The 15,945-nt window shown below is 40.1% G+C and overlaps 1 protein-coding gene across 1 annotated transcript; it reads left to right on the forward strand.

The window, feature by feature from the left end:
* The first annotated feature begins 4,540 nt into the window (after positions 1 to 4,540).
* Positions 4,541 to 5,467, forward strand: LOC124742902 (troponin T, fast skeletal muscle isoforms-like). Its single transcript, XM_047248828.1, has one exon. It carries the CDS (start codon positions 4,541 to 4,543, stop codon positions 5,465 to 5,467), a length of 927 nt encoding a protein of 308 aa, XP_047104784.1.
* Positions 5,468 to 15,945: the final 10,478 nt, after the last annotated feature.

A 15,945-nucleotide genomic window follows, 5' to 3' on the forward strand; every position in this document is an offset into this window, starting at 1 on the left:
AGAGCTTCTGTAAAGTTTGGAAGGTAGGAGACGAGATACTGGCAGAAGTGAAGCTGTGAGTACCGGGCGTAAGTCGTGCTTCGGTAGCTCAGATGGTAGAGCACTTGCCCGCCAAAGGCAAAGGTCCCGAGTTCGAATCTCGGTCGGGCACACAGTTTTAATCTGCCAGGAAGTTTCGTATCAGTGCACACTCCGCTGCAGAGTGAAAATCTCATTCTGGAAACATCCCCCAGGCTGTGGCTAACCCATGCCTCCGCTATATCCTTTCTTTCAGGAATGCTAGTTCTGCAAGGTACGCAGGAGAGCTTCTGTAAAGTTTGGAAGGTAGGAGACGAGATACTGGCAGAAATGAAGCTGTGAGTACCGGGCGTGAGACGTGCTTCGGTAGCTCAGATGGTAGAGCACTTGCCCGCGAAAGGCAAAGGTCCCGAGTTCGAGTCTCGGTCGGGCACACAGTTTTAATCTGCCAGGAAGTTTCATATGTATACAAAATTTTATAGTCTTCAGAGAGGACACAAAACACTTTTCGTGTGATAAAGATGTCTTTCCACGCTAGGCGTTTGTGAAGGATTTGACGCTAGAGGAGTTCAGACATGCTTTTCAAATTCCTGCGTAATGAATATTATTTCTTTTTGTGAAAGGTGGGCGGAGGTGGAGGTTTGGGGGGGGGGGGGTGAACGATTAAGCGTTTCCAAAAATGCTGACTGTTCGTTTGGCTACAGCTGTAGCCATTATTCGTGCGACAAATGTGTGGCTGGTTAGAGTGTTAGACAATCATTAGTATCCCAGATGCCAGTTGCGCAATAATGAAAATCGTTGACTTTTTCAACATTATCTCCATGCAATATTTATCACACGGTAGTTTGAACACCGTATGTGAACACTAGTAGCGGACAAACATTCATTGACCCATGGCGGGGAAACGGAGCACCTGTGACATCTTTGTCCCTCTAATTACATTAAAAACTCTGTACATAGTGTCTTTTTGTACTGGTTTTGTCATGTGTAAAATTATTTATTTAAAAACAAGAAAATAGGAATTTTGAGTTCGCCTTGGTGAAAAACACTTTTTGTTATTTTGTTTACTTATTATTCCTTCAACTGGTTTCAGCGACAAACATCGCCTTCATTAGTGGGTTCCTTAAATCCTCTCTATTGTAGTTATAGCACGTTTTTAAGTTCAAATGGTTCAAATGGCTCTGAGAACTATGCGACTTAACTTCTGAGGTCATCAGTCGCCTAGAACTTAGAACTAATTAAACCTAACTAACCTAAGGACATCACAAACATCCATGCCCGAGGCAGGATTCGAACCTGCGACCGTAGCGGTCGCTCGGTTCCAGACTGCAGGGCCTAGAACCGCACGGCCACTCCCGCCGGCCGTTTTTAAGTGTTGCTGTTTGCGGCATATTTTTGTGCTTTTTCTCTTGCTGTTGTTTTCGGCATACAAAATGGCATGTCGTTTTGCATCATAAACGAAAAGCGAAAGTTATGCTTTTCTGTGTATAGAATTACCTGCATGCCGTCCAACGAACTCGCAGAATACGTGATGCCTGCCGAGAAAGACGATACAGGAAAAACACAGAAAATATACGGCAAGCAGCGACAACAACTCTTAAAAACATGTTATAACGTACAATAACTAAGATTTAAAGAACCCACAGATGATGGCAATATATGTCGCCGAAACTCGTTGGGAGAATAAATAAGTAAACAAATAACAAAAAATGTTTACCATCAAGGCGAACACACAGCTCCCATATTGTTTTATTTCTACGCAAACGCGGAGCAAATGGAAGAGTTCCAAGATAAAGTTATCATTTATTCACTTGGTATGAAATGATATCTAAGAACAGCAGTAGAGTATTGCAAAAGGATTATTTTCTGCTAAGATGTAGAAGTAATTGCCATAATTATCAATATAAGCAATTAAAACTGTGTGATTCTTGAAGTTTTCCCGGCGTACTGAATATCCCATGAGGCTTTAGGATTGCAGCCAGATCATGTTGACTTCTTGCACAATATTTCGTATGGCAAGTACAGCCTTCAGTGAGTGTCCACCATTGGAGACCGTTGGTTCACGGTGTCGGCTCTACATCAAAAGTAGGAGTGGAAATGCATGCGCATTGGCGGCCGTCACCAGGTCCTCTACCGAAATCAGCCCCCTCTGCAAATACTGTTCCATCTGTGGCTCGCAGGCGCAATACTCAATCCCAAAATAATCTCGCCGGGGCGAAGATGTTTGTGGAAGTATAATCACAGTGTCCTGTGATAATACAGTGCTCAGCTATGGCTGGTCTATTGGGCTGCGAAAGACGAATGTGGCGTTCGTGTTCAATTCGCTCTCCATGTACTATGTGTATCGTCTGACCTATGTAAGCCTCACCACATGCGCAAGGAATTTTGTGAACTCCGGCCTTCAGCAGGCCCAGATCGTCCTTCACCCAACACGGGCACCACACTCTATAACTGCCCACGTCGTGCTGTGCCAACTCCACTGTACCTTGAATGGATTTTTAAGTTTGTTTTATATGCCCGACTTCTAATTTCACCACACAAGTCTCCAGGGTTGAGCAGTTATTGCCCGATGACGGCACGCAATACAGTTTGTTAAAGCGGAGTTCGCCGTTTGTAATTATGTTTTTAGATTTAATTTTATTACTCGTACAGAGACTCAACGTTCCTTTGTTTAACAGCGCGTCGTCAAAATAAGTATGAAATGCTAATGCCTTTGCAATACGTAATGTCGACTATTAAAGTTCGTACTGTAACGTTCCCTGGCAAACTCACGTTATTAAAAAAAAAAAAAGTTTATTTGTACCATATACGCCGCTCTGGGCAAGTTGTATATATCGTAATTATTGAACAAAAATATTATTTAATGTGGTGTAAAAGACATTTGTTATTCTCCTTATATTTTTTGTTGTAATATTTGTCTGTATTTAGGATAGGAATTTTTTCTGTATTTATTATGTGATTGTAAAATGTGTCAGTATTTGCGATAGCAGATATATGTTGCCAGAAGAGAATAATATCGTCAATTTGCAAAGAAATGTTAATAATCAGCAATACTATTTAAGCACAATGCATTATGTATTCTTTGGTCTTCTCTGTTCAGAAGTCATTGCAGTAGGACACTGTGAAAGAGTTTTTTACGAATGGGTAGACTTCTTTTGTCTCTGTCTGGACTTAGCCGCCATTAGACGATGCGTTACGAATTAATGTGAGTTGTATTGTTGTTTGATCTAAATATATTAGAGTTTATCAAAAGTGTGAATTATTTATGTAAATTAGCTTGCCCACGTCATCTATAAAATTTCTTTAAGAATTTTTCAGCATTTTTTAGCGGTGTTGCTGGGCTGTGCCGCGACCAACAATAGCAAACCCGTAAATCGGGAACAGATGCATAAAAATCAATGGTGAATTAAGAAATTGTTCTTCTTTTTCAGTGATCCTGTGGCTGATAAAATTAATTAATTATACGTTTGTGCATTCGTAGGCGGATAGCTAATGTTAGTTAACATTGAAATTTAAACAGTTTGGTTCTTTCAAAATATCTTAAATGTGTAATGAAGTAGGTTTGATCAGTGATAAATGTCGGCTTGGCAATAATTAAAACATTTTCTGCTAATAGAGGTAATCTTATGTTCTATGGCTAGTGCCGGGATAAAATTCAGTAAAAATATTTAACAAAAAATCCACTGCATCAGGAAAGTGTATGCCAAGGCCGAATGATTTAAAGGACCCAATTCTCAACATAATATTCATAACCAGTTCATATGAGTTCACGTAAATATTATTTTTTCTTCAAATGTACGTAATAATTAAGTAAATAAAAAATTTTTTATTACCACACGAAAATAAGAGAGTGGTTCTACAACAAAGTTCGCACGAAAGAAAATTAACTTAAAAACAACAGATGAATTTTATTATTCTTCTTTAACGAAATTTCAAATCAATCCCATTCATTACGACCGATTTCGTTAAATTGGCGCCCAACGTGGGGCCCGAATATGCAGTGGCCACTAAATACCCGTGAGATAACTAGGGAATTAATATAGTCGAACTTTGTTGCAGAACATTTAATAATTTTTCTATGTATTGTATGTATTGCATAACCAATATTGTGTGGTAATACCTGTGTATGATTTTTTGCATGAGAACACTATGTACCCAGAGGCAAGCTGAAGAAGAGAGCTCAATATTTCGAAAAATTAATTACGTACCACAATATCAGGGGGCAGCTGCACCCAAGATAGATCACCAAAAGGTAAAGCTACAGTGTAGTTGTCCTGTGGGTAGTAAAGTAGCCTCAGTGCAGTGTTCTCGGATCATTAGTGGTGTGCTTGTTGTTAGTAAATTGTTTTAAAATAACAGGACATTTAGGTAGTTAGTCATTGTAGTATATAGTAAGTGTGTATTAGTTAATGTCAATTTCTTGTGTGATTATGTCAGTGAAACCTGAGTGTTAGGATATTTAGTTCAGATTTTATTTCTTTTGTTTACTATGGTTAGATTGCGTAGTCAGAAAGATATCAACATGGATAATGAGCAACAGTCAGTAAGTAGTGATACCGAGTTGGAAAGTGGGACACAAAGTAATGTTAGTGACGTAGTTCAGGAAGTACAATGTGAGAATCTGGGGGCAGAAGGACAAGAAATGTTGCCATTGCCACCCAGTGATTCAGTTGATAGCGGAAATACTGTGCCATCCGCAAGCACTGGACACGGACCAGAGAGTGGTGAGGTGTCAGAAGTGCAATCATTAAGAGTTATGTTCGAGCGCATGCTCAATTTCCAAGCTGAATTTGTACGTGTGCAAGCAGAGCGTGATAGAGAACGTGATGCTAAACAAGCAGAACGCGATAGAGAACGTGATGCTAAACAAGCAGAACGCGATAGAGAACGTGATGCTGAACAAGCAGAGCGTGACCAGAGATTGGTAGCTGAATTTGCATGTATGCAAGCAGAACGCGATAGAGAACGTGATGCTGAACAAGCAGAGCGTGACCAGAGATTGGTAGCTGAATTTGCCAAACAAGCAGAGCGCGATAGAGAACGTGATGCTAAACAAGCAGAGCGTGACCGACGCCTGCATGAGAGGGACTTGCAGTTGATGCAAACTTTAGAAGTTATGCAAAGTGAGATTGTTAGTTTGAAACAAAAATATGAAACCATACCCAAAACGGTGCAAGAATTAAGCGAAAGAGTAGATAGTGTTCAAGTGGCTAACGCCAATATAGTAGAGGAAATCAGTGTCCTGACTAATAGGGTCGAACAACTAGAAATTGACACAACTCAAGTAATTGAGAACAAAGTGATCGAACAAGTGCACAAAGTAGAAAATGAAGTCATAAAAGAAATAGATCAGAAAGTGCACGCCGCAATTGAGGCCAGAGATGTGAGCTCAAGTGCGGATGTGCAAGACCTAAAAAGGATAGTGCACAAAGACATTCTGCTGTGGTAGCGGAGTGTGGACCGTCGTCTTCCCGAGATGGATCTTAGCTTGCGGCATGACGAGGCACGGGCGTATGTCACGCCAGCCAGGTCCATCAATGATAGGCATATAAATACTGCAGTAAAAAATTGCGACTGCGAGACAGAACAGGCAACCAACGTAAGCGAAACAAATAAATGTCTTTCCAAAGTAGTGATTGAAGAAAGCTTGATTAGGAACCGACAGTTTCAGATCTTTACAACGGAGAAGAAATCTGTTCACCCTGTAGTGTTTATCAAGGGATTTAGAAACATTTTGCCTAGCGTTTGGAGTCATACCCAGAAAATACAGTTCGTTATGTCTTACATACAAGGAGATGCTGCATTATGGGCAACCGAAGCAGCTGACAGTTGTGATACATATGAGCAATTTGAAAAAGCATTCTTGGCCAAATATTGGTCAACATGTATCCAGGAGAGATTACGGAAGGAGGTATATAATCCAGAGCCGTATTCTCCACGACTAGGCAATTTGCGAAAATATTTCGAGAAGTACATTAATAAGACCCGTTACTGGGACGAACAGATTTCATCCCGGGATTTGATCAGGCTTTTGAAATCACACTTGCCGATACATGTAAAGGAAAAACTTATACACGTGCCTGAAAATGATATGGAACATTTCTTGTCTGTTCTGGACTCAATTGACCTGATTCAGGAGGACGTTAAGGCAGCCTCTGAACAGGCTAGAAGTAACGGAAATGGTTATAGAAATGGTAGAAATAACACGCCTCCACCAAGTAATGGAAACGGCGGAAGTAATAAAAGGAGACAGGAGTATGCACAAAACGGAAATAGAGGTAGAGACCGGAACGGCAATAGTCCGCCGGTGAATAATGACCGGAAAAGGAGGTTCGATGACCGGTATGAGACAGGCCCACCAAGCAATAATAGATGGAAAAATGCCAGGGGGCCGAGCAACACTAATACTTATAATGATGCAAACCGAACTTGGCCGCAGAACCAGAGGCCCAGTCCGGACCGGCAAAACAGTGATAGATATGACAATAACCGACCGCCACCACAAAATGCGCCAATTGCGCAACCGTGGCGGCCGACGCAACACAACGTGCACATAGTGGAGGTCAGTGACACAGAGCAGCCATGCCCATCCACTAGCAATAATTCAACAAACTAGATGCAGCCGAGATACGCTCTCCATCGTCGGCTGAGGTTTGGAGTGAGAGCAGCCCGACACAGAACAAAACACCGAACAAAATCTGTATCCTTAGGTATAATGACGGGGTACAGATGAGAGATGAATTAATAACTGAACCATCCACGTGCATAAAGGAGCACAAAGACAAAGTACAAGCGATAATAGAGATCAAAATTAACAATATTGATGTGCAAGCGGTCGTAGATACAGGTGCTACTGTCAGTGTTATGAGTATGGACTTATTCAAAGTACTGGGGAAGGAAAGGCGTATGCTGACTTTTCCCGTGAATAATTGTAAAGTCACTGGAGCCATAAGTGCACAGCGACAAATAATTAAACTCCAAGTGCGGGTAGAGATGTATGTAGGGGATGAAGCCATAGCGTGCTCATTCCTGGTAGTAAAGGGTTTAAAGGTAGCCTGCATTTTGGGGGTAGATTTTTTAAGAGAAAGGGACGCAATAATCGACCTTTCTCGGGGAAAATTAAGCTTGATGAATGCTGGTAGGAGAATAGAATTGTCCATGCTCAGATCTGAAGAGGTACCTGTACCTAATTGTAACGCTATTAACATAAGGTGTGGGAATCAGTGGATACTACATTTAGACAATCATTGTCTAGGTCAGAATCTCTATTATCCTGACGTACAAGATGATCAATTAAAAGCAAATGTGGACGCACTTGTGAACAAAGTATCACAGTCCGAAAATTTGAACTATATGCAACAGCAGGATTTGGTACAGTTATTATCTAATTATGCAGATGTATTTTCAGAACGACCAGGAATTGTTAAGGGATATCAGTACAATATCGAGGTAAAGCCTCACAAAACTTACTGTCGAGCCTCATACTCCATTCCTTGGTCCAAGAAGGAAATAGTAGCTAAAGTGTTGTGTCGGTAGCTGGGCCGACACCGTGAAGTTGAGATGGCTGAAAATGCACGCTAGACTAACGCAGACGGGCGTGAAGTACTGGAACAGGATACGTAATTAATGTTAGGAAGAAAAGTACGGAGCAGGATTAATACTTATCTTTAATATCATTGTGGTACATCGATCTTGACGATACACAGAAGACTTTAAGTACAATCACTGTATGGCTAATGGCGCCTTGCTAGTTCGTAGCCATTAACTTAGCTGATGGCTATTCTGTCTCTAGGCTAATGAGAGAGAAAGGCTTCGTACATCTGGTCGGTAGCTAGGTTCTCGTACAACTGGGGCGAGTGCTCTCTCGTATCACGAGACCTGCCTTGGGGGTGGCGCTAGGTCTGCGATTACACAGTGGCGACACGCGGGTCCGACATGTACTAAATGGACCGCGGCCGATTTAAGCTACCACCTAGCAAGTGTGGTGTCTGGCGGTGACACCACATAAAGAAATAAGAAATTTGATCGAGTGGGGAATAATAGAACCGTCTTTGTCCCCTTATAGTAGTCCTTTGGTGGCGGTAGCAAAAGCAGACGGACAGGTACGGTTAGTACTAGATGCGAGAGACATAAATGAAATTATTGTACCTGTTAGGACTCATCCGGAAAATCTTGATGAGCAAATTCAAAAATTTCATGGAGTGCAATATTTGAAATCTATTGATATGAGAAGTTCTTTCTGGCAAATCCTGCTCACACCCGAGTCGAGGAAATATACTGCATTTATATTTGGGGGAAGGAGCTACCAATTTAGGGTACTACCTTTCGGCCTAAATGTAAGTGCAGGAGTTTTTATAACAGCCCTCGACGCGGTTTTAGGTCCGGATTTGCTGCAAAGGGTAACAGTGTATGTAGACGATCTAGTGATTGCCACTGCCACCTGGGAGGAGCACGTAGAACTACTGAGTAAAGTCTTAGAAAGGTTTAAGCAAGCGGGAGTAACAGCGAATCTTGATAAATCCAAATTTGGACGTAATCAGATTAAATTTCTAGGTCACATAATAACACCACAAGGCATCAAGCCTGACAGCAAAAAACTTGATGTAATTCGTGGGTTTCCTAGTCCGAGAACTAAGAAACAGCTCAAAGCATTTATAGGTCTAGCATCTTTTTTTAGACGGTTTGTTCCAAACCAATTAATGAATAACGAATCTTTATTGAGCCTGTTGCGTAAAAATGCGCACTGGGTGTGGACAGAAGAATGTCAACGCGCATTTGACGCTGTCAAAAATGCCTTGGTGAACGCCAACATACTGCGACACCCAGACATGACAAAAGATTTTTGTATAGCGACAGATTCGTGTTCATACGGTCTGGGCGCGTGTTTATTTCAGTGGGACAGGAGCAACGACCCCACAACAATCAATGTAATCGGATTTGCCAGCCGCACACTAAACAGCTGCGAGAGAGCATATTCCGCTACCGAATTAGAGGCTCTTGCAGTGGTTTGGGGGGTAAAGAAATTTAACTATTACATCTATGGTAAAGAAGTCAAAGTATTCAGTGACCACCAGGCTTTGAGCTATTTAATGACTTGCAAATTATACCATACCCGCTTGCTAAGATGGAGGTTAGCATTACAGGAATATAAAATTAAAATCATGTACCTTAAAGGACAAGATAATGTTGTAGCAGACGCCTTGTCGAGGCTTCCACTAGGGCAATCCTCAATGTCAAATATTTTGGGACAATCGGAGGAATATCGAATACTATTAGTACAAGATAAGGTACATAGGAGGGACTTTTTACATATGTGTAAAAATATGTCCATATTGCAGGAAACTGATCCGATTTGGCGAGATATCATTAGTAAAATTAAAGAAGGAACCAATCTTAAAAGTGTTCAGAATTTCAAAATAGTAGATAATATTCTGTATTATAAAACAGGTGTGTCAAATGACCATGGAGTCGTGTGTATACCACAACAGGCTATCCCAGCTGTAGTGTGGCACACGCATTTAGCATGGGGTCACGCTGGGATAGGCAAGACAATAAGGATTTTGTCCAAATTCTGTTATTTTAAGGGGATAAGCCAGCAGACTCGCACCATTATCAGGACTTTGTGCCAAAAAGCTAAGTTTCAAAATAAGTCCACAAGGTTTGAACTGCATCCTATAGTGCCTCATCGACCACTTCAGTTAGTATCTATAGACATAGCAGGACCCTACCCACGAGCCAGGGGTGGATTGAAGTACATTTTAGCGGTGTATGACCTTTTCTCTAAATATTTAAAAATATACTGCCTCAAATCAGCCACTGCTCGTGGAATAGTTAAATGGTTAGGGAAGGAATATTTTACACAAGTGGGTAAGCCTGAAGCGATAATATCGGATAATGCTTCCTATTTTACAGGCCATACCTGGAAAAACTATTTACATGAACAAGATATAAAGCATATACTAATTTCCCGTTTTCACCCACAAGCAAGTTTAGTAGAGAGAACATTTGGAGAGTTAAATAAATTTTTCAGGTTATACATTGCATATAAACACACAAGATGGCCAGATCTGATACCTAAGTTTGTAGAAGTTCACAACGCAACCCCACATGCTTCTACGGGGTATCCACCAAACGAGATTATAATGAATAATAATAGAGTTTTGAATGAGTGGCTGGCACCTTTGCCTAAGGTCCCAGTCATTCCTGAGCCTAAGGAAGAGAAGATAAGAAAAGCAGGGTGCAACCTTACCAGGTGCGCTCAGAAAAGGAAAGAAAAATATAATCGACATGTGACGAATAACCAAAAATTTAGTATTGGGGACTTGGTACTCTTACGCAATCATCCTAAGTCCTCGGCATCCTTGAAACAGAATAGCAAGTGGCAATTGGTGTACAATGGACCTTTTAGAGTAGTAAGTGTGCCACATGAGTGTAGCTATCTCTTAGCAGATCCCCACTCAGGGAGAGTACGGGGACTGTATCCGCGTAATAATGTAAAAGCATTCCTACAGTAAAAGACTAATAGTCCTATGTGGACACCATTCTTTTGTAAATAATGAACATTAATGATGTGTGATCTGTAGAGATAATGTACTAGTGTAGAAGTGTTTAGTTATAAGAATATGATTGACTTTCTCATGTGTATGGATATTTGTGTTATGTACTCTTTTAATTTGTGTTATCTAGAACATGCTCTAAATGTTTGCACAGATAATCTGATTAGTGCAATTATTTGTAGTGTTAAGCTGTGACAGAGTTCAATCAAAAAGAACATTTTAGTAATGATTAGTTAGTGTACTACATAATTTTCTATGTGCCCAAATTTGAAATATTTCTTGGCACAATCTTCTCTATTATGTGTATGTATGTATATATGTGTAGCTGTCAGATTGACAGATTCGAACCCAGAATAATATCAATAATATGAGGCCCTGAGAACTTTATTATCTAACCAATGTTATTAGAGAAAATAATGCACCCAGTAGTGACCCGAGGGCACCACGGGAGGCAAACTTGTTGCAAATTTATGTAATGCAAAGTTACGCACAAAGAAGCTTCAATTGAAGCATGTGCAGATTCAAACAGTAAAAAAGAGCTAGCCAGATACAGTCCAAGTCAATTTTTGCCTACAGAGTCTACACTGTAGTTACGTAGGACGTTGATAGTAAAGTGTGACATGAGTTCAAAGGAGTTATTGAACAATATGCCTGAATCCGGCTGGAATGCACAAATAAAATCTACTCGAACACGAATATAGATGACTTTTGGGCAAACTAATACCAAATTTTAATATTTTGTTGCCATGTACGCAAATATCGCACCTTGGTAAAGAGTTACGAATGTGCTATTACAAAAAAAAAAAAAAAAAAAAAAAAAAAATTGCACAGCGGACATTGTAAATAAAAATAAAGGAACTTAAACAAAAGTGCAGTATTGTGCGGCAGAGACAGACAGTGACTGTTAAACCTGCAGCAATACGTCACGGAATAGTTGTGTATAAGTGATAAAAAACTGTATCATCGCCGTGTGTGCAAATGGACAAGGAACTAGCACGACACGAACAGTGAACCGATAACGGACGGTGGATCAAGCTAGTGTCAAACTTTAACTCTTTGTGTGTCAAGGGACGCTAGGAAAGCGCATTGACTACGAAGATACATTTTGTCCTAAGGTGAAAACTTGCGTGTGACTAATGACAAGTCATGACATGGTGAAAAATATTGTATGCCCATAAAACGTGTTATTGTGACAACGAAATATTGTGCAAACCAGACTAGTGAAGGCCTACTGAGTAATAACTGCCACTAACTGTGTGCGTTCTTTCCCACAGCAGGAAAAATATCTATAAGGATAGTACACTGTTTCTGAACTTGTTGCATGTTTCCTGGAGCACTGCAAGAAGACGTCGCACGGGCGAGCGGACATCCAACGCGCATCCGGCTACATCAGCTATGCAGCGGCCGCAGCAGCCCGTAGCAGACCAGACAGACAGCCACGCCCCTCCGCGCCGTAGCTGTCAACGCCGGGGGCGGTGACCTACACGGAGTCAGCGCGCCGCGCCGAGCGCCGCTCAACAATCACTCCGCACCGCTCACCAAATACAGCATTATTGATTTTTTTTTATGTTCACATAAACTGAATAACATGTCAATGACTTCATTTCGATAAACATTGAACATTTACTACGTAGGACAAGTGACCTTGTAGTGTATCACACGAATAATAGTATAACACACAAAAAAAAATTCAGTCGAACTGTATGTGACTGTGATATTGTGTAATTGTGTAACCGTTTGTGACGAACTGAATTTAATTCAAATGAATAACTGCATTTAATTCAAATGACCATGAACCAACTGGGATGGCTGGGCTCCGGCACAGTTTTGCCCAGGTTTCCTGTTTGCCTACGCCCAAATGGGGGAGCCATGAACTTATATAACCCTGGGACTAAATAAAAGAGCCATTCCGTAAAATATACAAGTGTAAAGAACGTTACTGGCACCATTGTGTCAAAGTGTAAAAACTCTTTGCCAAACGCTGCCAGGGGGCAATGTAACGTTCCCTGGCAAACTCACGTTATTAAAAAAAAAAAAAAGAGTTTATTTGTACCATATACGCCGCTCTGGGCAAGTTGTATATATCGTAATTATTGAACAAAAATATTACTGAATGTGGTGTAAAAGACATTTGTTATTCTCCTTATATTTTTTGTTGTAATATTTGTCTGTATTTAGGACAGGAATTTTTTCTGTATTTATTATGTGATTGTAAAATGTGTCAGTATTTGCGATAGCAGAGATATGTTGCCAGAAGAGAATAATATCGTCAATTTGCAAAGAAATGTTAATAATCAGCAATACTATTTAAGCACAATGCATTATGTATTCTTTGGTCTTCTCTGTTCAGAAGTCATTGCAGTAGGACACTGTGAAAGAGTTTTTTACGAATGGGTAGACTTCTTTTGTCTCTGTCTGGACTTAGCCGCCATTAGACGATGCGTTACGAATTAATGTGAGTTGTATTGTTGTTTGATCTAAATATATTAGAGTTTATCAAAAGTGTGAATTATTTATGTAAATTAGCTTGCCCACGTCATCTATAAAATTTCTTTAAGAATTTTTCAGCATTTTTTAGCGGTGTTGCTGGGCTGTGCCGCGACCAACAATAGCAAACCCGTAAATCGGGAACAGATGCATAAAAATCAATGGTGAATTAAGAAATTGTTCTTCTTTTTCAGTGATCCTGTGGCTGATAAAATTTGAATTAATTATACGTTTGTGCATTCGTAGGCGGATAGCTAATGTTAGTTAACATTGAAATTTAAACAGTTTGGTTCTTTCAAAATATCTTAAATGTGTAATGAAGTAGGTTTGATCAGTGATAAATGTCGGCTTGGCAATAATTAAAACATTTTCTGCTAATAGAGGTAATCTTATGTTCTATGGCTAGTGCCGGGATAAAATTCAGTAAAAATATTTAACAAAAAATCCACTGCATCTGGAAAGTGTATGCCAAGGCCGAATGATTTAAAGGACCCAATTCTCAACATAATATTCATAACCAGTTCATATGAGTTCACGTAAATATTATTTTTTCTTCAAATGTACGTAATAATTAGGTAAATAAAAAATTTTTTATTACCACACGAAAATAAGAGAGTGGTTCTACAACAAAGTTCGCACGAAAGAAAATTAACTTAAAAACAACAGATGAATTTTATTATTCTTCTTTAACGAAATTTCAAATCAATCCCATTCATTACGACCGATTTCGTTAAAGTAGCTATTTTGCCATTTTAGAGAAGAGAAACCTTAAGCACTTCTGCTTCTATAGTCTCAGTATCAAATGTTCACTAATTTCAATTTACTTTCTATCTCAGTTCAGTATTTAACACAAATTATATATCAATGTCATTTCAGAGATATTACGTCGGTTCCACACTAACGGAATAATACGTAATTGTCATTTAACATCACTTTTATTAATAATACTTTTTCTTATGACGTAAATGTTAATGAATGATCACTATCTAGGAGGAAAGAGCGATTGATCCTAATCATGAGATAATAGGTTTTAATGAGCCCGGAATCGTTAATTAAATAAAGTCACGTTCAAGGATGATATGCGAACAACTTTCGTTATGTCCGTTTTCACGTATCTGTCAAAACTAATCCTGTTGCCCGCAATTCAAATTAACACTGACGTTAACCCGTTTTGTCGGAACATCGAATCGTAATTATTATGTGAAAGTTTATTCTAGTCCCCGAATTAATTCCTTTCAGATACTCGCACGACCGAACAGCAGAACGGAACATAAACGACTTGTTTTAACAATCGAACAACGCAATGACGTTTCATTACGATGATGTCCGCCCAATGAACATCTCTTTGACTTTATTTTCTCTACTCTGCTTAGTTAAATTATTCCTAATTACAATTTATTCAGCTATTTAATGAAAACATCTAACAAAATATAAAATAAATTTATCCCAAAGTAAAAGATCCGTCATAACTCGCGTTTTGCATCCCGTTAAGTAGGCTGCAGATGAGCACTGTATTACCACAGTACAATCTATGGATTATTTTGCCACAAAAATCTCGGCCCCAGAGATATCCTTTAGGGGTTCAGTAATCAAACAATCAGTGGAAATACGTCTAGCGCAAGATCTTATAAAAATTAATCTTGACGTTGGCTTTCAACTCGACAAGGCTTGCGACCCGGTGATCTCTTTTATTTCGTCTTAGGGAAAACATTTTATTTATAATGACACATTTGAAGACGTTCGTTTTTAGCGACTCGAGCACGCATTCCGGCAGAGAACGGACTTGATGTTTCACCTCTTTATGCATGCGACTGCGCGCCACAGATGGAATAGAATTTGCAGAGGGCGCGGATTTCGATAGAGAACTTTCCTGTGACCGCCGCCAATGCTGCTTGCGTTTCCGCACCATTTTTTTCTATATGGCCAACCTGAAGATTGCTGGACGGTTGCCATCCGAAATGCTGTAGATCCGGCTGCAGTCACGAGACCTCATAGAACAATTCAAGTGCTTTACAGAATTTCCTTGCAGTGGCTGGTTCTTGAAGTTATTATATATTTACGCATTCCATGTATTTTAAAGTTTTCACTCGTGATGGTTTTTACGGAGCGCGTTATGACGATCCAACTGTCCCGTGAGATCACTGGCAGCTGATCTGCTTGAAACAATAAATATCCGATGCCTTCAGCACTGAATTGAGACTCGGTTCTCTGCTCCTGGCACTACTAGCATCTCAAGCATGACATAGCATTGGTTTGTTCCCTTCAGCTTTCAGTCCCCTGTTCTGCTCGCTTTACTATTCAGGTCGGTCTGTGCCGCTCGCTACAGTCCACTAAACGGCACGGCGAAATGCAACATTCTACCGATCACAGCTTGATTGGATAATCATTGTGCAATTATAAATAAACAGTTTAGTGTACAAATGCCAGTAAAATGTCAGAGACATTTTTCTGTGTACATCAGCTTACCCGAAACAAATTACGAAACGCTAGGCAGAAGAATACGCTTTAGGCACGGAGAAACTCCGCAAGACGTTGATAAAACAAATGAGATGTCTGCAGAATGTTGGTGGGCTAAACACTCGGGCTGTGGGTAAAGGCGTTTTGGGAACTGGCTGGAGACGGGAGATAGGGATGACAAGACTGTGAAAAACTGAATATTCACAAATAATTGTTGTTCTGTTATTCAAATTAATGTCAAAGCTAACTGCCTTGGACTGTCATCTTTAATTGTACGTGGGTTTAAACAACTACATCTGTGTGCCGATTAGATGGACTCTTCCTCGCTCTCTCTCTCTCTCTCTCTCTCTCCCTCGCTCTCTCTATCTCTCTCTCTCTCGCAATAATTATTACAAATTCCAGTATAACTATGACTCAGAATACACGA

This window comes from Schistocerca piceifrons, unplaced genomic scaffold (assembly GCF_021461385.2).
Source record: "Schistocerca piceifrons isolate TAMUIC-IGC-003096 unplaced genomic scaffold, iqSchPice1.1 HiC_scaffold_2357, whole genome shotgun sequence".
In the NCBI taxonomy this organism is placed as follows: Eukaryota; Metazoa; Arthropoda; class Insecta; order Orthoptera; family Acrididae; genus Schistocerca; species Schistocerca piceifrons.